The 25,875-nt window shown below is 48.8% G+C and overlaps 1 protein-coding gene across 1 annotated transcript in view; it reads right to left on the bottom strand.

Annotated features, from left to right (window-relative positions):
- Window positions 1–14,094: 14,094 nt before the first annotated feature.
- The window catches only part of RAB11FIP2 (RAB11 family interacting protein 2), a 62,235-nt gene continuing 50,454 nt past the window's right edge, over window positions 14,095–25,875 (bottom strand). Inside the window, exon 5 of the mRNA XM_040434915.1 lies at window positions 14,095–14,915. Within this exon, the coding sequence (XP_040290849.1) occupies window positions 14,688–14,915 (228 nt within the window). The 3' untranslated portion in view covers window positions 14,095–14,687. The remainder of the gene's footprint in view (window positions 14,916–25,875) is intronic.

Here is a 25,875-nt window from a genome sequence, read left to right as displayed (position 1 = left end):
TTTGTGTTTCCGTGCTGGCTTGATTCTAGGTGACCCTGACTCCCTCCGTATTAAGTACAGGGAGCCGGTGGTCGTGTCCCCTCACTATTATAGGGTTTTCAGGTGTCACATAGTATAAGGTACGTGGGCATGCAATCGTCTACCATAAAGACCTTTGCATGGGCTGAGCAGTCAGGGAGAGCTCTAGGGGTTTTATAGGGCTCACCCATATGTTCCTTAGTTTGGGATAAAGCCAGTCGGATGTTTATTTATAACTTCCAGTTTTCTGCAACACCATCCGTGATATTTTTCTGTTTATGTGAGAGAGAAAAAAAAAAAGATCTATAGGCGCAGAACCACAGGCAGGATAATATATAGGTGCAGAACAATCCGACATGATAATCTATAGGTGCAGAACCATCCGGCAGAATTGACTATAGGTGCAGAACCACCCGCCATAATGGTCTATAGGTGCAGAACCACCAGACAGAATGGTCTATATGCGCAGAGCCACCAGACAGAATGATCTATATGCGCAGAGCCACCAGACAGAATCCTCTATAGGTGTTGAACCACCAGGCATGATAATCTATAGGTGCAGAACCACCAGACAGAATGGTCTCTGTGGATGGAGATAGAGAGCCTAGTACAAGAGCACGTGTGTGCATTATTGTAGGCCAGGTGATGCACCTCTGGGTTTCTGGGAAAGATATTGAAATTAGCTTTCTGAACCCTGATGCTGACAGATGTTAGATATGATAATTTGTACATATTTTACACAGAAATCCAGAGGATCGTTTTCTAGCCTACAAAAGTCGTCACATATATCAACTGGTCTCCATAATACAAATAGTACCAACCCAGAGGTTCCCCCTAAGGCCTTGCAACTAGAAATGTTCCCATCTGCTTTTTTCTGATTAAGGACTTTTGTCCTGATGAACCAGTTGCAGATGTGACGCTGGCTTAGCTTTTTTATAGAAGCATGTTTTAGAGGCAGGAAGGTGCCGATCTCTCTGTGTATAAGTAATGCAGCGCTCATATCGCTTCTGTGTCTGAGGGTAGGATTACAGCTTCTTCCTGTTCCGGTGCAGACGCCTCAGTCCCCAGGAATAATATGAAGCCTGCGGTGCCCCCTCCAGTGATGATCGCAGATCACCTGCAGCACCTATCGTCCATCTACGGTACATACAACTCTCATCATCACCTGGTGGAGGAGCCTGAGGCTGGAAATGAGCAGGTGACATGAATCATTAACAGCCGGACACGTGGCGGGACGTGTGTGCCCCAGGCCCATCTGCAGGGGGTGATGAGGTTTCCTCCGACACGCGTGTCATTCACTGCACAAAGGTGCGACGCTCGCTGCTCCTCAGCCCTTTATGTGTCTGCGGGTCACATTACAGGTCTGACCCTATTAAAGGGATAGGTGTCAAGTTGTATAGGAAGCAAGTGGCAGCTTTGTGTCAGGACGCGTGCTGCCCTGAGGCGCCAATCCATCAGCCCTCGTCCCGACAGACGCGCTGCCTCCAGGATAAATATTTCACAGCTACCGCCATTGCCAGATGACAGGCTTAGCAGACAAGAGGCGCGAGGCGTCCTCACCTTCATCATCAACCTCAGCATCATCATCATCATCAGGTGTCACCATCTCTAATCACATGCAGAGTATCACTCCCATCATCCCTGTCCCCAGGAGCTCACAGTGTAATCACAATGTATCACTCCCATCATCCCTGAGCCCCAGGAGCTCACAGTGTAATCACAATGTATCACTCCCATCATCCCTGAGCCCAGGAGCTCACAGTGTAATCACAATGTATCACTCCCATCATCCCTGTCCCCAGGAGCTCAGTGTAATCACAATGTATCACTCCCATCATCCCTGTCCCCAGGAGCTCAGTGTAATCACAATGTATCACTCCCATCATCCCTGAGCCCCAGGAGCTCACAGTGTAATCACAATGTATCACTCCCATCATCCCTGAGCCCCAGGAGCTCACAGTTTAATCACAATGTATCACTCCCATCATCCCTGTCCCCAGGAGCTCAGTGTAATCACAATGTATCACTCCCATCATCCCTGAGCCCAGGCGCTCACAGTGTAATCACAATGTATCACTCCCATCATCCCTGAGCCCCAGGAGCTCAGTGTAATCACAATGTATCACTCCCATCATCCCTGTCCCCAGGAGCTCAGTGTAATCACAATGTATCACTCCCATCATCCCTGAGCCCCAGGAGCTCAGTGTAATCACAATGTATCACTCCCATCATCCCTGTCCCCAGGAGCTCAGTGTAATCACAATGTATCACTCCCATCATCCCTGAGCCCCAGGAGCTCACAGTGTAATCACAATGTATCACTCCCATCATCCCTGAGCCCAGGAGCTCACAGTGTAATCACAATGTATCACTCCCATCATCCCTGAGCCCCAGGAGCTCACAGTGTAATCACAATGTATCACTCCCATCATCCCTGTCCCCAGGAGCTCAGTGTAATCACAATGTATCACTCCCATCATCCCTGTCCCCAGGAGCTCAGTGTAATCACAATGTATCACTCCCATCATCCCTGAGCCCATGATCACATGATGATAGATGTAATGAGGAGCCCATTGGTCGGTTTTGTATAGATGTGATATGTACTGGTGAGCGGAGTGTAGCGGCTATATGGTTGATATAGATACTGGTGACCCCCCCATAGGTGAGGGCTGTATGGGTGCTATAGGTACTGGTTACCCCCCATGGATGAGGGCTGTATGGGTGCTATAGGTACTGGTGACCCCCCATGGGTGAGGGCTGTATGGGTGCTACAGGTACTGGTGACCCCCCCATGGATGAGGGCTGTATGGGTGCTATAGGTACTGGTTACCCCCCATGGATGAGGGCTGTATGGGTGCTATAGGTACTGGTGACCCCCCATGGGTGAGGGCTGTATGGGTGCTACAGGTACTGGTGACCCCCCTTCATGGGTGAGGGCTGTATGGGTGCTATAGGTACTGGGAAGCCCATGAGTAGAAGCTATGCCAGCAGTTAGTAACCTCGGGGGCACAGGCAGGAGCCGCTCCGCTCACTAATCCTGGCACAGTACATTGTTACAGGGCACCCATGTGCTATACCAGCAGTTAGTAACCTCGGGGGGCACAGGCAGGAGCCGCTCCGCTCACTAATCCTGGCACAGTACATTGTTACAGGGCACCCATGTGCTATACCAGCATTTAGTAACCTCGGAGGGCACAGGCAGGAGCCGCTCCGCTCACTAATCCTGGCACAGTACATTGTTACAGGGCACCCATGTGCTATACCAGCATTTAGTAACCTCGGGGGGCACAGGCAGGAGCCGCTCCGCTCACTAATCCTGGCACAGCACATTGTTACAGGGCACCCATGTGCTATACCAGCAGTTAGTAACCTCGGGGGGCACAGGCAGGAGCCGCTCCGCTCACTAATCCTGGCACAGTACATTGTTACAGGGCACCCATGTGCTATACCAGCATTTAGTAACCTCGGGGGCACAGGCAGGAGACGCTCCGCTCACTAATCCTGGCACAGCACATTGTTACAGGGCACCCATGTGCTATACCAGCATTTAGTAACCTCGGGGGCACAGGCAGGAGCCGCTCCGCTCACTAATCCTGGCACAGCACATTGTTACAGGGCACCCATGTGTTATACCAGCATTTAGTAACCTCGGAGGGCACAGGCAGGAGCCGCTCCGCTCACTAATCCTGGCACAGTACATTGTTACAGGGCACCCATGTGCTATACCAGCATTTAGTAACCTCGGGGGCACAGGCAGGAGCCGCTCCGCTCACTAATCCTGGCACAGCACATTGTTACAGGGCACCCATGTGCTATACCAGCATTTAGTAAACCTCGGGGGCACAGGCAGGAGCCGCTCCGCTCACTAATCCTGGCACAGCACATTGTTACAGGGCACCCATGTGCTATACCAGCATTTAGTAACCTCGGGGGGCACAGGCAGGAGCCGCTCCGCTCACTAATCCTGGCACAGCACATTGTTACAGGGCACCCATGTGCTATACCAGCATTTAGTAACCTCAGGGGCACAGGCAGGAGCCGCTCCGCTCACTAATCCTGGCACAGCACATTGTTACAGGGCACCCATGTGCTATACCAGCATTTAGTAAACCTCGGGGGCACAGGCAGGAGCCGCTCCGCTCACTAATCCTGGCACAGCACATTGTTACAGGGCACCCATGTGCTATACCAGCATTTAGTAACCTCGGGGGGCACAGGCAGGAGCCGCTCCGCTCACTAATCCTGGCACAGCACATTGTTACAGGGCACCCATGTGTTATACCAGCATTTAGTAACCTCGGGGGGCACAGGCAGGAGCCGCTCCGCTCACTAATCCTGGCACAGCACATTGTTACAGGGCACCCATGTGCTATACCAGCATTTAGTAACCTCGGGGGCACAGGCAGGAGCCGCTCCGCTCACTAATCCTGGCACAGTACATTGTTACAGGGCACCCATGTGCTATACCAGCATTTAGTAACCTCGGGGGGCACAGGCAGGAGCCGCTCCGCTCACTAATCCTGGCACAGCACATTGTTACAGGGCACCCATGTGCTATACCAGCATTTAGTAACCTCAGGGGGCACAGGCCGGAGCCGCTCCGCTCACTAATCCTGGCACAGCACATTGTTACAGGGCACCCATGTGCTATACCAGCATATAGTAACCTCGGGGGCACAGGCAGGAGCCGCTCCGCTCACTAATCCTGGCACAGCACATTGTTACAGGGCACCCATGTGCTATACCAGCATTTAGTAACCTCGGGGGGCACAGGCAGGAGCCGCTCCGCTCACTAATCCTGGCACAGCACATTGTTACAGGGCACCCATGTGCTATACCAGCATTTAGTAACCTCGGGGGCACAGGCAGGAGCCGCTCCGCTCACTAATCCTGGCACAGTACATTGTTACAGGGCACCCATGTGCTATACCAGCATTTAGTAACCTCGGGGGGGCACAGGCAGGAGCCGCTCCGCTCACTAATCCTGGCACAGCACATTGTTACAGGGCACCCATGTGTTATACCAGCATTTAGTAACCTCGGGGGGCACAGGCAGGAGCCGCTCCGCTCACTAATCCTGGCACAGTACATTGTTACAGGGCACCCATGTGCTATACCAGCAGTTAGTAACCTCGGGGGCACAGACAGGAGCCGCTCCGCTCACTAATCCTGGCACAGTACATTGTTACAGGGCACCCATGTGTTATACCAGCATTTAGTAACCTCGGGGGGCACAGGCAGGAGCCGCTCCGCTCACTAATCCTGGCACAGCACATTGTTACAGGGCACCCATGTGCTATACCAGCATTTAGTAACCTCGGAGGGCACAGGCAGGAGCCGCTCCGCTCACTAATCCTGGCACAGTACATTGTTACAGGGCACCCATGTGTTATACCAGCATTTAGTAACCTCGGGGGGCACAGGCAGGAGCCGCTCCGCTCACTAATCCTGGCACAGCACATTGTTACAGGGCACCCATGTGCTATACCAGCATTTAGTAACCTCGGGGGCACAGGCAGGAGCCGCTCCGCTCACTAATCCTGGCACAGCACATTGTTACAGGGCACCCATGTGCTATACCAGCATTTAGTAACCTCGGGGGCACAGGCAGGAGCCGCTCCGCTCACTAATCCTGGCACAGCACATTGTTACAGGGCACCCATGTGCTATACCAGTATTTAGTAACCTCGGGGGGCACAGGCAGGAGCCGCTCCGCTCACTAATCCTGGCACAGTACATTGTTACAGGGCACCCATGTGCTATACCAGCATTTAGTAACCTCGGGGGCACAGGCAGGAGCCGCTCCGCTCACTAATCCTGGCACAGCACATTGTTACAGGGCACCCATGTACTATACCAGTATTTAGTAAACCTCGGGGGGCACAGGCAGGAGCCGCTCCGCTCACTAATCCTGGCACAGCACATTGTTACAGGGCACCCATGTGCTATGCCAGCATTTAGTAACCTCGGGGGCACAGGCAGGAGCCGCTCCGCTCACTAATCCTGGCACAGTACATTGTTACAGGGCACCCATGTGCTATACCAGCATTTAGTAACCTCGGGGGCACAGGCCGGAGCCGCTCCGCTCACTAATCCTGGCACAGCACATTGTTACAGGGCACCCATGTGCTATACCAGTATTTAGTAACCTCGGGGGCACAGGCAGGAGCCGCTCCGCTCACTAATCCTGGCACAGTACATTGTTACAGGGCACCCATGTGCTATACCAGCATTTAGTAACCTCGGGGGCACAGGCAGGAGCCGCTCCGCTCATTAATCCTGGCACAGCACATTGTTACAGGGCACCCATGTGCTATACCAGCATTTAGTAACCTCGGGGGCACAGGCAGGAGCCGCTCCGCTCACTAATCCTGGCACAGTACATTGTTACAGGGCACCCATGTGCTATACCAGCATATAGTAACCTCGGGGGCACAGGCAGGAGCCGCTCCGCTCACTAATCCTGGCACAGTACATTGTTACAGGGCACCCATGTGCTATACCAGCATTTAGTAACCTCGGGGGCACAGGCAGGAGCCGCTCCGCTCACTAATCCTGGCACAGTACATTGTTACAGGGCACCCATGTGCTATACCAGCATATAGTAACCTCGGGGGCACAGGCAGGAGCCGCTCCGCTCACTAATCCTGGCACAGTACATTGTTACAGGGCACCCATGTGCTATACCAGCATTTAGTAACCTCGGGGGCACAGGCAGGAGCCGCTCCGCTCACTAATCCTGGCACAGCACATTGTTACAGGGCACCCATGTGCTATACCAGCAGTTAGTAACCTCGGGGGGCACAGGCAGGAGCCGCTCCGCTCACTAATCCTGGCACAGCACATTGTTACAGGGCACCCATGTGCTATACCAGCATTTAGTAACCTCGGGGGCACAGGCAGGAGCCGCTCCGCTCACTAATCCTGGCACAGCACATTGTTACAGGGCACCCATGTGTTATACCAGTATTTAGTAACCTCGGGGGGCACAGGCAGGAGCCGCTCCGCTCACTAATCCTGGCACAGTACATTGTTACAGGGCACCCATGTGCTATACCAGCATTTAGTAACCTCGGGGGGCACAGGCAGGAGCCGCTCCGCTCACTAATCCTGGCACAGCACATTGTTACAGGGCACCCATGTGCTATACCAGCATTTAGTAACCTCAGGGGCACAGGCAGGAGCCGCTCCGCTCACTAATCCTGGCACAGCACATTGTTACAGGGCACCCATGTGCTATACCAGCATTTAGTAACCTCAGGGGCACAGGCAGGAGCCGCTCCGCTCACTAATCCTGGCACAGTACATTGTTACAGGGCACCCATGTGTTATACCAGCATTTAGTAAACCTCGGGGGCACAGACAGGAGCCGCTCCGCTCACTAATCCTGGCACAGCACATTGTTACAGGGCACCCATGTGCTATACCAGCATTTAGTAACCTCGGGGGCACAGGCAGGAGCCGCTCCGCTCACTAATCCTGGCACAGCACATTGTTACAGGGCACCCATGTGCTATACCAGCAGTTAGTAACCTCAGGGGCACAGGCAGGAGCCGCTCCGCTCACTAATCCTGGCACAGCACATTGTTACAGGGCACCCATGTGCTACGTACATCTCATGTATACTGGTGTGTGTATGAGCGTACAGCTCATGTATACTGGTGTGTGTATGACCGTACAGCTCATGTATACTGGTGTGTGTATGACCGTACAGCTCATGTATACTGGTGTGTGTATGACCGTACAGCTCATGTATACTGGTGTGTGTATGACCGTACAGCTCCTGTATACTGGTGTGTGTATGACCGTACAGCTCATGTATACTGGTGTGTGTATGACCGTACAGCTCCTGTATACTGGTGTGTGTATGACCGTACAGCTCATGTATACTGGTGTGTGTATGACCGTACAGCTCCTGTATACGGGCGTGTGTATGAGAGTAGGACTCCCGGATACAGTCGTGTATGAACTGTAAGGGGTCAGGTAGCGGGCGGTGGTCTCCTGGGTAGACAGGCACAGTCCACACGGCAGGATCTTCCTCTACCTGACCTCAGCCAGCGTTATCATCAGGTTGAGGTACAGAACATAAAACATAACAAACACAAGCCCTAAGCCGGTCCGGCTCTAACTGTACAGCATGAAGCCTCCCTGACCCAGTGCGGCCTAATACCAAGCACCCAAACAGCTGAGTCCGTACCTCTGGAAGTGCTCTCACGGGCTCCATGCAGGTAGAGAGAGCCGTGTCTGCATTCTCAGCCTTATATCAGGCCAGCACACCTGAGGAGTAATTACCTGACAGCCCAAAACCCGGACTGTCCGGACGGAGTGGGGCCCACCCTTCTCTCCCCAGCAACACAGGCCCTAAAAACAGGTTTTATGCAGAGACCTCTCCTGAACATTTCCCTGGTTGCTTTTAAATGACAGAAGTGAGGAATCTTGGGCAGACATAGACCCGTCCACTACTTCTCCAGACACTGTCACAGAACGTACAGCTCCTGTATTTGAGCATATGTATGACCATACACCTCCTGTATACGGGTGCGTCTATGAGCATACGGCTCCTGTATACGGTCGTGTGTATGACCGTACAGCTCCTGTATACTGGTGTGTGTATGACCGTACAGCTCATGTATACTGGTGTGTGTATGAACCTACAGCTCGTGAATACTAGCGTGTGTATGACTGTACAGCTCCTGTATACAGGCATGTGTATGAACGTACAACTCCTGTATACGGCCATGTGTATGAACGTACAGCTCCTGTATACGGCCGTGTGTATGAACGTACAGCTCCTGTATACAGGCGTGTGTATGAACAAACAGCTCCATTGTATGGGCGTGTGTATGAACGTACACCTCCTGTATACGGGTGCGTCTATGAGCATACGGCTCCTGCATGCGGGCGTGGGTATGACTGTACAGCTCCTGTATACGGTCGTGTGTATGACTGTACAGCTCCTGTATACGGGCGTATATGAATGTACGGCTCCTGTATACAGGCAGGTGTATGAACGTACAGTTCCTGTATACGGGTGTGTGTATGAACGTACAGCTCCTGTATACGGCCGTGTGTATGAACAAACAGCTCCATTGTATGGGCGTGTGTATGAACGTACACCTCCTGTATACGGGTGCGTCTATGAGCATACGGCTCCTGCATGCGGGCGTGGGTATGACTGTACAGCTCCTGTATACGGTCGTGTGTATGACTGTACAGCTCCTGTATACGGGCGTATATGAATGTACGGCTCCTGTATACAGGCAGGTGTATGAACGTACAGTTCCTGTATACGGGTGTGTGTATGAACGTACAGCTCCTGTATACGGCCGTGTGTATGAACAAACAGCTCCATTGTATGGGCGTGTGCATGAACGTACAGCTCCTGTATACGGGTGTGTGTATGAACGTACAGCTCCTGTATATGGGAGTGTGTATGACCATACAGCTCCTGTATATGGGCATGTGTTTAAAGGTATGGCTCCTGGATACCGGCACGTGTATGAAATTACGGCTCCTGTATACAGGCGTGTGTATGAATGTACATCTTGTGTATATGGGCATGTGTATGAAGGTACAGCTCCTGTATATGGGCGTGTGTATGACTGTACAGCTCCTGTATACGGCCGTCTATGAACGTACGGCTCCTGTATATGGGCATGTGTATGAACGTACAGCTCCTGTATACGACCGTGTGTATGAACGTACAGCTCCTGTATACGGCCGTGTGTATGAACCTACAGCTCCTCTATATGGCTGTGTGTATGAACGTGCAGCTTCTGTACATGGGCGTGTGTATGACCATACAGCTCCTGTAAACGGGCGTGTGTCTGACCGTACAGCTCCTGTATACGGGCGTGTATATGAACGTACATCTCCTGTATACGGGCGTGTGTATGAACGTACAGCTTCTGTATATGGGCGTGTGTATGAACGTACACATCCTGTATACGACTGTATGTATAAACGTACAGCTCCTGTATACGGCCAGGTTTATGAACGTACAGCTCCTGTATATACAGGCGTGTATAAACGTACGGCTCCTGTATACAGCCGTGTGTATAAAAGTACAGCTCCTGTACACGTGCGTGTGTATTAAAGTATGGCTCCTGTATACGGGCTTGTGTATGAACCTACAGCTCCTCTATATGGCTGTGTGTATGAACGTACAGCTCCTGTAAACGGGCGTGTGTCTGACCGTACAGCTCCTGTATACGTGCATGTATATGAACATACAGCTCCTGTATACGTGCGTGTATATGAACGTACAGCTCCTGTATACGAAAGTGTGTATGAACGTACATCTCCTTTATACGGGCGTGTATGAACGTACAGCTCCTGTATACGGGTGCGTCTATGAGCATACGGCTCCTGCATGCGGGCGTGGGTATGACTGTACAGCTCCTGTATACGGTCGTGTGTATGACTGTACAGCTCCTGTATACGGGCGTATATGAATGTACGGCTCCTGTATACAGGCAGGTGTATGAACGTACAGTTCCTGTATACGGGTGTGTGTATGAACGTACAGCTCCTGTATACGGCCGTGTGTATGAACAAACAGCTCCATTGTATGGGCGTGTGCATGAACGTACAGCTCCTGTATACGGGTGTGTGTATGAACGTACAGCTCCTGTATATGGGAGTGTGTATGACCATACAGCTCCTGTATATGGGCATGTGTTTAAAGGTATGGCTCCTGGATACCGGCACGTGTATGAAATTACGGCTCCTGTATACAGGCGTGTGTATGAATGTACATCTTGTGTATATGGGCATGTGTATGAAGGTACAGCTCCTGTATATGGGCGTGTGTATGACTGTACAGCTCCTGTATACGGCCGTCTATGAACGTACGGCTCCTGTATATGGGCATGTGTATGAACGTACAGCTCCTGTATACGACCGTGTGTATGAACGTACAGCTCCTGTATACGGCCGTGTGTATGAACCTACAGCTCCTCTATATGGCTGTGTGTATGAACGTGCAGCTTCTGTACATGGGCGTGTGTATGACCATACAGCTCCTGTAAACGGGCGTGTGTCTGACCGTACAGCTCCTGTATACGGGCGTGTATATGAACGTACATCTCCTGTATACGGGCGTGTGTATGAACGTACAGCTTCTGTATATGGGCGTGTGTATGAACGTACACATCCTGTATACGACTGTATGTATAAACGTACAGCTCCTGTATACGGCCAGGTTTATGAACGTACAGCTCCTGTATATACAGGCGTGTATAAACGTACGGCTCCTGTATACAGCCGTGTGTATAAAAGTACAGCTCCTGTACACGTGCGTGTGTATTAAAGTATGGCTCCTGTATACGGGCTTGTGTATGAACCTACAGCTCCTCTATATGGCTGTGTGTATGAACGTACAGCTCCTGTAAACGGGCGTGTGTCTGACCGTACAGCTCCTGTATACGTGCATGTATATGAACATACAGCTCCTGTATACGTGCGTGTATATGAACGTACAGCTCCTGTATACGAAAGTGTGTATGAACGTACATCTCCTTTATACGGGCGTGTATGAACGTACAGCTCCTGTATACGGGAGTGTGTTTGAACGTACAGATCCTGTATACGGGCGTGTGTATAAACGTACAGCTCCTATATATGGGTGTGTGTATGAACGTATACCTTTTGTATACGGGCGTGTGTATGACCGTACAGCTCCTGTATATGGGCGTGTGTATGAAGGTACGGCTCCTGTATACGGTCGTGTGTATGAAGGTATGGCTCCTGCATATAGGCGCATATATGAACGTACGCCTCCTGTATACTGGCTTGTGTATGACTGTACAGCTCCAGTATACGGGCGTGTGTATGAATGTACAGCTCCTGTGTATGGGCGTGTGTATGACCGTACAGCTCCTGTGTATGGGCAAGTGTATGAACGTACACCTCTTGTATACGGGCGTGTGTATGAATGTACAGCTCCTGTGTATGGGGGTGTGTATGAACGTACAGCTCCTGTATACGGGCGTGTGAATTAATGTACAGCTTCTCTATATGGGCGTGTGGATGAACATACAGCTCCTGTATACGACCCTATGTACGAAGGTACGGCTCCTGTATACGGGCATGTGTATGAACGTACAACTCGTGTATATGAGCGTGTGTATGACTGTACAGCTCCTGTATCCGGGCGTGTATATGACTGTACAGCTTCTTTATACAGGCGTGTGTATGAACGTACAGTTCCTGTGTATGGGCATGTGTATGAACGTACAGCTCCTGTATACGGGCGTGTGTATGAATGTACAGCTCCTGTGTATGGGGGCGTGTGTATGAACGTACAGCTCCTGTATACAGGCGTGTGCATGAACGTACAGCTCCTGTATACGGGCGTGTGAATTAACGTACAGCTCCTGTATACGGGCGTGTGTATTAACGTACAGCTCCTGTATACGGACATGTGTATGAACGTACAGCTCCTGTATATGGGCGTGTGTATGACCGTACAGCTCCTGTATACGGACATGTGTATTAACATACAGCTCCTGTATACGGGCGTGTGTATGAATGTACAGCTCCTGTATACGGGCGTGTGAATTAACGTACAGCTCCTGTATACGGGCGTGTGAATTAACGTACAGCTTCTGTATATGTGCGGGTGTATGACTGTACAGCTCCCGTATATGGGCGTGTGTATGACCGTACAGCTCCTGTATACGGACATGTGTATTAACGTACAGCTCCTGTATACGGGCGTGTGTATGAACGTACAGCTCCTGTATACGGACATGTGTATTAACGTACAGCTCCTGTATACGGACATGTGTATGAACGTACAGCTCCTGTATATGGGTGTGTGTATGAACGTACAGCTCCCGTATATGGGCGTGTGTATGAACGTACAGCTCCTGTATACGAACATGTGTATGAACGTACAGCTCCTGTATACGGGCGTGTGAATTAACGTACAGCTCCTGTATATGGGAGTGTGTATGACCATACAGCTCCTGTATATGTGCGGGTGTATGACCGTACAGCTCCTGTATATGTGCAGGTGTATGACCGTACAGCTCCTGTATACGGACATGTGTATTAACGTACAGCTCCTGTATACGGACATGTGTATTAACGTACAGCTCCTGTATATGTGCGGGTGTATGACCGTACAGCTCCTGTATACGGGCATGTGTATAAAGGTACGGCTCCTATATACGGGCGCATGTATGACCGTACAGCTCCTGTATACGGGCGTGTGTCGTGCAGGCGTGTGGTTTGACCGCTGCACAGCGTGTTTGCGGAGGTATGTAGAGGCCCCGGTCTGTGTATGACACAATGACAGGACACAAGGTTTTGTGGAGACTTTATGAGCCTGGAGGAGGCGAAGCCGTGGATTTCACGTACAGTTTACAGCTTATGAGGCGTGAGGCGCAGCGCAGACCCTCCAGAGGGCGTCCAGGAGACGGAAGGGTTCTCTGCAGTAAGAGCGCTGCAGATGGTTCTCCGGATCAGAACCAGACCATGGATCCAGCACCAGGAGATGGGACCTAGGGTCACCCCACCCCCCTTCTGATGACAGCAGTATGCGAGGCGTCTCATTTCCATCAGCCTGCAGACGGGATATGAGGCGCCGCGCTCTACAAGCCTCGACTCGTCCGGAGGATCTGGAAAGAGTGTGTGTAATAACAGTGCATGGTGAGGAGCCCGCACTCCGCCTCTGCTACATGGCAGCCGTCATCCCGTGCACGGCTTGTAGCGGCTTGTTTCCTGGAAGATTTCCATCACACGTTCCTTCCGAGTTCTGATCAGGGGCCACCGCCGCCGCTGGATGACATGCAGCTCTTGCATAGTTTATCACAAAATGGCACCTGGAGCCACCTCATGTCCACCCCCTAGAGGCTCCTGAGGAAACGGCAACCGCTAGTTGCTGCCAGTTACTTCGCAGGTGCGGACATTAATACTGTATGCGGTCATGTTTGGCATCACAGGCGTCAGTACACAGGTCACCCTACCGACTGACACTGTATGAGAGACCTGAATCTCAAAGGGGGCGCTGAAGAGTTCCTTATGGGATTGAGGGGCGTGGCACACTAGTATTAATGGAGGCCACACCCCGTGGCAGGTGCATTATGGGAGTGCGCGGGCGTGGCACATCAGTATTAATGGGGTCCACTCCCCGTGGCAGGTTCATTATGGGAGGGAGCGGGTATGGCACACCAGTATTAATGGAGGCCACACCCCGTGGCAGGTGCATTATCGGAGTGAGCGGGCGTGGCACACTAGTATTAATAGAGGCCACTCCCCGTGGCGGGTGCATTATGGGAGGACACCTGGCTGGGGGTGCACTGAGCACGTAATTAATACCTTATAATAATTAGAATATTACATTCTCCATCAGTTCTGCCCGCTGCGAGTACTCGGGAGGCCGCCAGGAGCCATGAGGCCAGGGTGGAGCACCGCTGTGACCACCACTCCACAGACCCAAGCCTCGGCCTCCAACACTCTCATCATGCTCTTCATGAACCAGTCCCACAGGATAGCACCAGAGGCTGCAGGGTCCGGTCCCCATACGGGACAGGGCAGCCAGTTTACAGTTCCTACTATTGTACTTTTCTGGGTTGTACTTGAGTCTTCACAGGAGTCAGTCACAGCCTCCACCAGGAGACCATGGCCACCATGCGTCCTGCATGCTCTCTTGGCTTTGTTGACTAGCTCTGAGGGAATTTACCCGCTTTCCTGGAAGGCACATAGGGCACCCGAAGGATGCTGGGGGTCTCCTCCATCACCCGCACCAGCAGGTTGTCTATGTAGTCCTCCAGCTCCCGGATATGACTGTCCTTCTTCTTCAGCAGCTCCTTGTGCTTCATTAACTCTCGCTCCACCTCCATGCGAGTCAGATGACTGTAGAGGACCGAACCCTCAAATGGATTCTGCTCCTAGGAAGGAAACGGTAATCTGATGTAATGACTGGGACAGCACTCATATGTCATAATCACCTGCCTCTACATCGCATACTGGCCCAACCAGAGAGGTGCACTCAGCAATGACCCAAGTGCCCCAGAGATGGTGCTGAAAGATACCTCCAGAGGAGGCCACACAGCAGGAGAAGATGTGAGTCCAACCAAAAGCAGAATAATCTGGACCAGGACAGACCTGGTGAAATCCAGAAGACCAAACACAAGGAGTAAGCCAACATGTCTCTGCTAAAATAATATAATAATGTGCCAGTGGTGGCATGTAAACAGGGGGAGGCTGCGAGTGCCGACTAGAGGTGAAGAATAGAGGTGGAGGACAGCAGTGAAGAATAGAGGTGGAGGACAGCGGTGGAAAATAGTCGTGGAGGATACAGGTGTTAGCTGGTAGTGGAAGATCAAAATGATACAGAATAATGGTGAAGGACAACGGTGAAGAAAAGAAGTGGAGGACAACGGTGAAGAATAGAGGTGAAGGACGGAGGTGAAGAATTGAAGTGAAGGACAACGCTGAAAAATAGAAGTGGAGGACGGGGGTGAAGAAAAGCAGTGAAGGACGGAGGTGTAGAATAGAAGTGAAGGACGATGGTGAAGAATAGAGGTGAAGGACAACAGTGAAGAATAGAGGTGAAGGACGGCGGTGAAGAATAGAGGTGAAGGACAACAGTGAAGAATAGAAGTAAAGGACGGCAGTGAAGAATAGAGGTGAAGGACGGCGGTGTAGAATAGAAGTGAAGGATGGAAATGAAGAATAGAGGTGGAGGACAACAGTGAAGAATAGAGGTGAAGGATGGCGGTGAAGAATAGAGGTGAAGGACAACAGTGAAGAATAGAAGTGGAGGACAACAGTGAAGAATAGAAGTGGAGGACAACAGTGAAGAATAGAAGTGAAGGACAGCGGTGAAGAATAGAGGTGAAGGACAACAGTGAAGAATAGAGGTGAAGGACAACAGTGAAGAATAGAAGTGGAGGACAACAGTGAAGAATAGAAGTGAAGGACGGCGGTGAAGAATAGAGGTGAAGGACAACAGTGAAGAATAGAAGTGAAGGACGGCGGTGAAGAATAGAGGTGAAGGACAACAGTGAAGAATAGAGGTGAAGGACAACAGTGAAGAATAGAGGTGAAGGACAACAGTGAAGAATAGAGGTGAAGGACAACAGTGAAGAATAGAGGTGAAGGACAACAGTGAAGAATAGAGGTGAAGGACAACAGTGAAGAATAGAGGTGAAGGACGGCGGTGAAGAATTGAGGTGAAGGACGGCGGTGAAGAATAGAAGTGGAGGACAACAGTGAAGAATAGAGGTGAAGGATGGCAGTGAAGAATAGAAGTGAAGGACGGCAGTGAAGAATAGAAGTGAAGGACAACAGTGAAGAATAGAGGTGAAGGATGGCAGTGAAGAATAGAGGTGAAGGACAACAGTGAAGAATAGAAGTGAAGGACGGCAGTGAAGAATAGAAATGGAGGACAGCGGTGAAGAATAGAAATGGAGGACAGCGGTGTTAGATGGTGGTGGAGGATAGCAGCGTTAGATGGCGGTGGAGGATAGCAGCGTTAGATGGCGGTGGAGAATAGCAGCGTCAGATGGCGGTGGAGGATAGCAGCATCAGATGGCGGTGGAGGATAGCAGCGTTAGATGGTGGTGAAGGATAGCGGCGTTACATGCGGAGGAGGATAGTGGTGTTAGATGTGGAGGAGGATATCGATGTTAGATGGCGGCGGAGGATACAGACGTTAGATGGCGGAGGATACAGGTGTTAGATGGTGGCGGAGGATAGAGGCATTAGATGACGGTGGAGGATAGCGGTGTTAAATGGAGGTGGAGTATAGAGGAGTAAGATGGCGGTGGAGGATATTGGTTTTGGAGGATACCAGTGTTAGATGGCGGTGGAGGATAACGGTGTTAGATCGCGGTGGATGATAGAGATGTTAGATCGCGGTGGAGGATAGAGGTGTTGGATGGCAGTGGAGGATAGCGGTGTTAGATGGCAGTGGAGGATAGCGGTGTAGGATAGAAGTGTTAGATGTGGTGGAGGATAGCGGCGGTAGATAGAGGTGGAGGATAGCGATGTTAGATGGCAGTAAAGGATAGCGGTGTTAGATGGCGGTGGAGGATAGCGGTGTTAGATGGTGGTGGAGGATAGAAGTGTTAGATGGTGGTGGAGGATAGCGGCGGTAGATAGAGGTGGAGGATAGCGGTGTTAGATGGCAGTGGAGGATAGCGGTGTTAGATGGCGGTGGAGGATAGCGGTGTTAGATGGCGGTGGAGGATAGAAGTGTTAGATGGCGGTGGAGGATAGCGGTGTTAGATGGCAGTGGAGGATAGCGGTGTTAGATGGCAGTGGAGGATAGCGGTGTTAGATGGTGGTGGAGGATAGCGGTGTTAGATGGCAGTGGAGGATAGCGGTGTTAGATGGTGGTGGAGGATAGCGATGTTAGATGGCGGTGGAGGATAGCAGCGTTAGATAGCGGTAGAGCATAGTGGTATCTATTATGACCCTTCGTGGGGACTACTTTCAGGACAGTCATGGTGATGTTGGGAGGTGTAGTGCTCTGAGAGCAGTGTCCTTGAGCAGATACTACATCGTGATGTATAATTAGGGCCCTAACGAGGGAACATTCCTGAGTGTGAGTTCAGAGGATGGGCAGGAGCAGCACGGAGGAGGCAGATGGAGGCCGCCCGCCGCCGCCCCGCCTCATGCTCGCCCGCACACATCATTACAGGCTGCAGGTGTGTGAGAAACCAATTATAAGTGATGGCTCCCACTGATACCGACCGGTACCAGCAGAGGCTGCATGACATAAAGGGTCACTGGGGGTCACCCCGCAGCCACCCCACATGTAGGGACACACCCGTCTGATAATATCATGCCGCCACACTGCACTCATCACAGGCAGAACCCCATTATCAAGTGGCGGAGCACAGACATTTCACTCCTCGGTATATTCTGCGTCTTGTATGTGGGTCGGTCAGAAGATTTTCGGGGGATCACACATATTATTGGGATATTGCGGCACTAGTTGCAGAGTAGAAATGAATGGGATCACCACCTAAGTCGCAAGAAATCTAACACTGCTGGATCTCCTGTGAGGGCCGCAGCGATCTCATTCATTTCTATGGGATCACCGATACTCTGCAATCCTGCCCGACTAGTGTCGCCATACCCTTACACCGTAAGGTCTCCATACTACCTGCTTCTCAATGCTGGTACACGGCTCCTGCGCTGTCCAGCTGCTCCACTCGGGTCCCTGGATGTAAATTTGCAGTTTGACGCCCTGTGGCCCTTGTGTAATGTCAAATGGTCACGTAATTAAACAGTCACATGGTCTGCTGAGATCAGTAGTTCCTCTCATCATATATTGCATCAGGTGGCGGAACAGAGGAAACTGATTGCGTGTGCTACTGCAGTTCACTATATCCACTTCAATGGAGGTGAAATGCAGTATCAGACACAACCTGTGGGCACGTGAGGCGCTGTTTCTGAAGAAGTGGACATGTTCTTCCAATTCTAGTCCATTTACGTCAATTGTTTCAGTCTGCAGTGGACGTGAGGTCGTGACCTGTGGAGGGACATGACTCCTGGCCGTTGGCTAGGTATGTCGTGGGCCACATGAGGAAATGGACAGGAGGTCATGTGATTGTGTCATTTGAGGCTAGCACACTGTCAGCAGCTTTCATTCAGTTAATTTCACCATAAGTCGGCGTCAGTCTCAACTCCGTCAGATTCCTGTCGCCTCTGAGCGTAGTCTGAGATCTTTCTGACAGATCCTGTAAGCAGCATCGTAACCAGAATGTATGATGAGGTTGTGGTGGAGCACAGTGATGTTGACCTACAGCTGCGTTATCAAGACCCCCATCGTCCACTACCCATTGTAACCTGAGACCTGACACCAAAGAGAAAGATCCTGAGGAGACCTGACACCAAGGAGAGAGATATGAAGGAGACCTGGCATTGAGGAGAGAAATACTGAGAAGACTTGACACCAAGGAGAGAGACACAGAGGAGACCTGACCAAGGAGGGAGATACGGAGGAGAGAGGTACTGAGGAGACCTGACACCAAGGAGAGAGATGTGGAGGGGACCTGACCTCAAGGATAGAAATATGGAGGAGACCTGATACCAAGAAGAGAGAGATGGAGGAGACCTGACATCAAGGAGAGATATACTGAGGAGACCTGACACTGAGGAGAGAAATATGGAGGACACCAGACACCAAAGAGGGAGATACGGAGGAGACCTGACTCTGAGAAGTGAGATAGGGAGGAGACTTGACACTGAGAAGAGAGGTAAGGAGGAGAATTGACACTGAGAAGAGAGAAATGAAGGAGAATTGACACCAAGGAGAGAGCCATGGAGGAGATCTGACACCAAGGAGAGAGATATGGAGGAGACCTGACACCAAGGAGAGAGATATGGAGGAGACCTGACACCAAGGAGAGAGATATGGAGGAGACCTGACACCAAGGAGAGAGATATGGAGACCTGACAAAGAAGAGAGATATGGAGGAGACCTGACACCAAGGAGGGAGGGAGATATGGAGGAGACCTGACACTAAGAAGAGAGATATGGAGAAGATCTGACACTGAGAAGAGAGACATTAAGGGGACCTGACACCAAGATATGTTAGAGAACTGACACAAGGACATATGTAGAAGAACTGACACATGGAGTAGAAATATGGAGGACGCCTGACACCAAGGAGGGAGATACGGAGGAAACCTGACACTGAGGAGAGTGATACTGACACCAAAAACAGATACCCTGAGGACACCAGGCACCTAGAAGGGAGATCCTGAGGAGACCAGACCACGAGGAGAGAGATATGGAGGAGACCAGACACCGAGGAGAGAGATATGGAGGAGACCAGACACCGAGGAGAGAGATATGGAGGAGACCTGACACCAAGGAGAGAGATATGGAGGAGACCTGACACCAAGGAGAGAGATATGGAGGAGACTTGACACCAAGGAGAGAGATATAGGGGAGACCTGACACCAAGGAGAGAGATATGGAGGAGACTTGACACCAAGGAGAGAGATATGGAGGAGACCTGACACCAAGGAGAGATATACAGTATGGAGGAGACCTGACACCAAGGGGAAAAGAAAGGGATGCAAATGAACTCTTTAACAAGCCCTGCCTCTAATGGCACCAGAGCTTGTTGAGAACTCATTTGCATCCCTTTCTTCCCATAATTCCAGAGAAGCATGTACAGTATGGCCTATAAGTCTCCTCAGGCCTATTAAGGCGCTTTCTCCCCAAGGAGAGATAGTACCCCAAAACCAAGAAGAAAGATATGGCGGAGACCTGACACTAAGGAGAGAGATATGAAGGAGATGTTACACCAGGGAGAGAGATATGGAGGAGAGCTGACACCAAGGAGAGAGATATGGGGGAGACCTGACACCAAGGAGGAAGATATGAATGAGACCTGACATCAGTGAGAGAGAAATGGAGGAGAATTGACACTGAGGAGAAAGATATGGGGGAGACCTAACACCAATGAGAGAGATATGGAGAGGCCTGACACTGAGCAAAAAGATATGGAGGAGATCTTACACTAAGGAGAGAGATCTAAAAAGACCTGACACCAAGATTAGAGATACTGAGGAGACATGACACCAAGGAGAGAGATGGAGGAGACCAGACACTAAGGAGAGAGCGATGGAGGAGACCAGACACCAAGAAGAAAGATATGGAGAAGACCGGACACCAAGGAGAGAGGTCCTGAGGAGACCTGACACCAAGGAGAGAGATATTGGGGAGACCAGATACCAAGAAGAGAGATATAGGGGAGACCAGACACCAAGGAGGGAGATACGAATGAGATACGACACTGACGAGAGAGATATAGAGAAGACCTGACACCAAGGAGAGAGATATGGAGACCTGACTCCAAGGAGGAAGTTATGGAGACCTGGCACCAAAGAGAGAAATATAGAGAGGACCTGACACCAAGGAGATATGGAGAAGACCAGAGTCAAGGAGAAAGATTTGGAGGAGACCTCACACTGAGAAGAGAGAGATGGAGACCTGACACCAAGAAAGGAGATATGAAGGAGAGCTGACACCAAGGCGAGAGATATGGAGACCTGACATCAAGGAGAGAGATAAGAAGGAGACCTGACCCCAAAGATAAAGATATGGAGGAGACCTGACACCAAAGAGGGAGATATGAAGGAGACCTGACACCAAGGAGAAAGGTATGGAAGAGACTTTGTCCAGGATTTTTTGTCTCCAAGTTTCAATTAAAGCTGAGAGTGAGCAGACACAATGGAGGAGGATGGAGATGGGGGTCAGCCCAGGAATCTGCAGCTGTAAAGACCCTCAGGAGGAGGCCAAAAAGAGATATGGAGACCTGACTCCAAGGAGGAAGTTATGGAGACCTGGCACCAAAGAGAGAAATATAGAGAGGACCTGACACCAAGGAGATACGGAGAAGACCAGATTCAAGGAGAAAGATTTGGAGGAGACCTGACACTGAGAAGAGAGAGATGGAGACCTGACACCAAGAAAGGAGATATGGAGGAGACCAAACACCTAGGGGTGAGATACGGTTGAGACCTGACACCAAAGAAAGAGATATGAAGGAGACCTGACACCGAGGAGAGAGATATGAAGGAGACCTGACACCAAGGAGAGAGATATGAAGGAAACCTGACACCAAGGAGAAAGGTATGGAAGAGACTTTGTCCAGGATTTTTTGTCTCCAAGTTTCAATTAAAGCTGAGAGTGAGCAGACACAATGGAGCAGGATGGAGATGGGGGTCAGCCCAGGAATCTGCAGCTGTGAAGACCCTCAGGAGGAGGCCAAAAACACATATCTGAGACATCACCGGAGAACAGACAGCGAGCAGCTGCGGATAACCCCCACCAGTAAAGCCAAGAGCAAACCAATTATAGAAGGGTGCAAGCAAGCAGGAACCCTGAAAACTGCAATAACAACAATACTTCTCCAAATCCAGAATCCTCTGTTATCACCAGGCTCCTTGATCCCTTCCAGAGTCTTTTGTCCTCTTCAGACCTCTTTTCTCTTCTCCAAACTCCTCTGTGCCCTTCCATACTCCTCTGTCCACTCCAGGCTCCTCAGTTCTCCTATAGATTTCTTTGTCTTCCTGCAGACTTGTCTGTCACCTCCAGACTCCACTATCCTCTGCCCCCCTCCAGTAAACACTGTCCTTTCCAGATTCATTTGACCCCTCCAGGCACATCTGTCCTCTACAGACTCTCTGTATCCTCCAGACTGCTCTATCCCTTCAGGACCCCCTTGTCACCTCCACACTTACTGTGTGTACAATTCAGACTCCTCTAGACTTCTTTGTCCTTTTCAAACAGAGGAGTCCTCCCCAGGCCCATATGTCCCCTGTAGAACCTCTCTGTCGTCTTCAGACCCCTGTACGTCTCCAGTCTCCTCTGTCCCCCTCAAAACACTTTTAGAAGTGTTATGTAATACTGTATATAGTGTTACCTGTATATAACCTGACCTGTAATACTGTATATAGTGTTACCTGTATATAACCGGACCTGTAATACTGTATATAGTGTTACCTGTATATAACCGGACCTGTAATACTGTATATAGTGTTACCTGTATATAACCGGACCTGTAATACTGTATATAGTGTTACCTGTATATAACCGGACCTGTAATACTGTATATAGTGTTACCTGTATATAACCTGACCTGTAATACTGTATATAGTGTTACCTGTATATAACCTGACCTGTAATACTGTATATAGTGTTACCTGTATATAACCTGACATGTAATACTGTATATAGTGTTACCTGTATATAACCGGACCTGTAATACTGTATATAGTGTTACCTGTATATAACCGGACCTGTAATACTGTATATAGTGTTACCTGTATATAACCTGACCTGTAATACTGTATATAGTGTTACCTGTATATAACCGGACCTGTAATACTGTATATAGTGTTACCTGTATATAACCTGACCTGTAATACTGTATATAGTGTTACCTGTATATAACCGGACCTGTAATACTGTATATAGTGTTACCTGTATATAACCGGACCTGTAATACTGTATATAGTGTTACCTGTATATAACCTGACCTGTAATACTGTATATAGTGTTACCTGTATATAACCTGACCTGTAATACTGTATATAGTGTTACCTGTATATAACCTGACCTGTAATACTGTATATAGTGTTACCTGTATATAACCTGACCTGTAATACTGTATATAGTGTTACCTGTATATAACCTGACCTGTAATACTGTATATAGTGTTACCTGTATATAACCGGACCTGACCTGTAATACTGTATATAGTGTTACCTGTATATAACCGGACCTCACCTGTAATACTGTATATAGTGTTACCTGTATATAACCGGACCTCACCTGTAATACTGTATATAGTGTTACCTGTATATAACCAGACCTCACCTGTAATACTGTATATAGTGTTACCTGTATATAACCGGACCTCACCTGTAATACTGTATATAGTGTTACCTGTATATAACCGGACCTCACCTGTAATACTGTATATAGTGTTACCTGTATATAACCGGACCTGTAATACTGTATATAGTGTTACCTGTATATAACCTGACCTGTAATACTGTATATAGTGTTACCTGTATATAACCTGACCTGTAATACTGTATATAGTGTTACCTGTATATAACCTGACCTGTAATACTGTATATAGTGTTACCTGTATATAACCTGACCTGTAATACTGTATATAGTGTTACCTGTATATAACCTGACCTGTAATACTGTATATAGTGTTACCTGTATATAACCGGACCTCACCTGTAATACTGTATATAGTGTTACCTGTATATAACCTGACCTGTAATACTGTATATAGTGTTACCTGTATATAACCTAACCTGTAATACTGTATATAGTGTTACCTGTATATAACCTGACCTGTAATACTGTATATAGTGTTACCTGTATATAACCTGACCTGTAATACTGTATATAGTGTTACCTGTATATAACCGGACCTGACCTGTAATACTGTATATAGTGTTACCTGTATATAACCGGACCTCACCTGTAATACTGTATATAGTGTTACCTGTATATAACCGGACCTCACCTGTAATACTGTATATAGTGTTACCTGTATATAACCAGACCTCACCTGTAATACTGTATATAGTGTTACCTGTATATAACCTGACCTGTAATACTGTATATAGTGTTACCTGTATATAACCGGACCTCACCTGTAATACTGTATATAGTTACTTGTATATAACCTGACCTCACCTGTAATACTGTATATAGTGTTACCTGTATATAGCCGGACCTGTAATACTGTATATAGTGTTACCTGTATATAACCAGACCTCACCTGTAATACTGTATATAGTGTTACCTGTATATAACCTGACCTGTAATACTGTATATAGTGTTACCTGTATATAACCGGACCTCACCTGTAATACTGGATATAGTTACTTGTATATAACCTGACCTCACCTGTAATACTGTATATAGTGTTACCTGTATATAGCCGGACCTGTAATACTGTATATAGTGTTACCTGTATATAACCTGACCTCACCTGTAATACTGTATATAGTGTTACCTGTATATAACCGGACCTCACCTGTAATACTGTATATAGTTACTTGTATATAACCGGACCTCACCTGTAATACTGTATATAGTGTTATCTGTATATAGCCGGACCTCACCTGGGATACTGTATATAGTGTTACCTGTATATAACCGGACCTCACCTGTAATACTGTATATAGTGTTACCTGTATATAACCGGACCTCACCTGTAATACTGTATATAGTGTTACCTGTATATAACCGGACCTCACCTGTAATACTGTATATAGTGTTACCTGTATATAACTGGACCTCACCTGTAATACTGTATATAGTGTTACCTGTATATAACCGGACCTCACCTGTAATACTGTATATAGTGTTACCTGTATATAACCGGACCTCACCTGTAATACTGTATATAGGGTTACCTGTATATAACCGGACCTCACCTGTAATACTGTATATAGTGTTACCTGTATATAACCGGACCTGACCTGTAATACTGTATATAGTGTTACTTGTATATAACCAGACCTCACCTGTAATACTGTATATAGTGTTACCTGTATATAACCGGACCTCACCTGTAATACTGTATATAGTGCTACCTGTATATAACCGGACCTGTAATACTGTATATAGTGTTACCTGTATATAACCAGACCTCACCTGTAATACTGTATATAGTGTTACCTGTATATAACCAGACCTCACCTGTAATACTGTATATAGTGTTACCTGTATATAACCGGACCTCACCTGTAATACTGTATATAGTGTTACCTGTATATAACCAGGGCTCACCTGTAATACTGTATATAGTGTTACCTGTATATAACCGAACCTCACCTGTAATACTGTATATAGTGTTACCTGTATATAACCTTACCTGTAATACTGTATATAGTGTTACCTGTATATAACCGGACCTCACCTGTAATACAGTATATAGTGTTACCTGTATATAACCGGACCTCACCTGTAATACTGTATATAGTGTTACCTGTATATAACCAGACCTCACCTGTAATACTGTATATAGTGTTACCTGTATATAACCTGACCTGTAATACTGTATATAGTGTTACCTGTATATAACCGGACCTAACCTGTAATACTGTATATAGTTACTTGTATATAACCTGACCTCACCTGTAATACTGTATATAGTGTTACCTGTATATAGCCGGACCTGTAATACTGTATATAGTGTTACCTGTATATAACCAGACCTCACCTGTAATACTGTATATAGTGTTACCTGTATATAACCTGACCTGTAATACTGTATATAGTGTTACCTGTATATAACCGGACCTCACCTGTAATACTGCATATAGTTACTTGTATATAACCGG

This window comes from Bufo bufo, chromosome 6 (genome assembly GCF_905171765.1).
Source record: "Bufo bufo chromosome 6, aBufBuf1.1, whole genome shotgun sequence".
In the NCBI taxonomy this organism is placed as follows: Eukaryota; Metazoa; Chordata; class Amphibia; order Anura; family Bufonidae; genus Bufo; species Bufo bufo.
The sequence above is the reverse complement of the archived record's forward strand: the minus strand, read 5'-3'. Positions and strand labels throughout refer to the sequence as shown.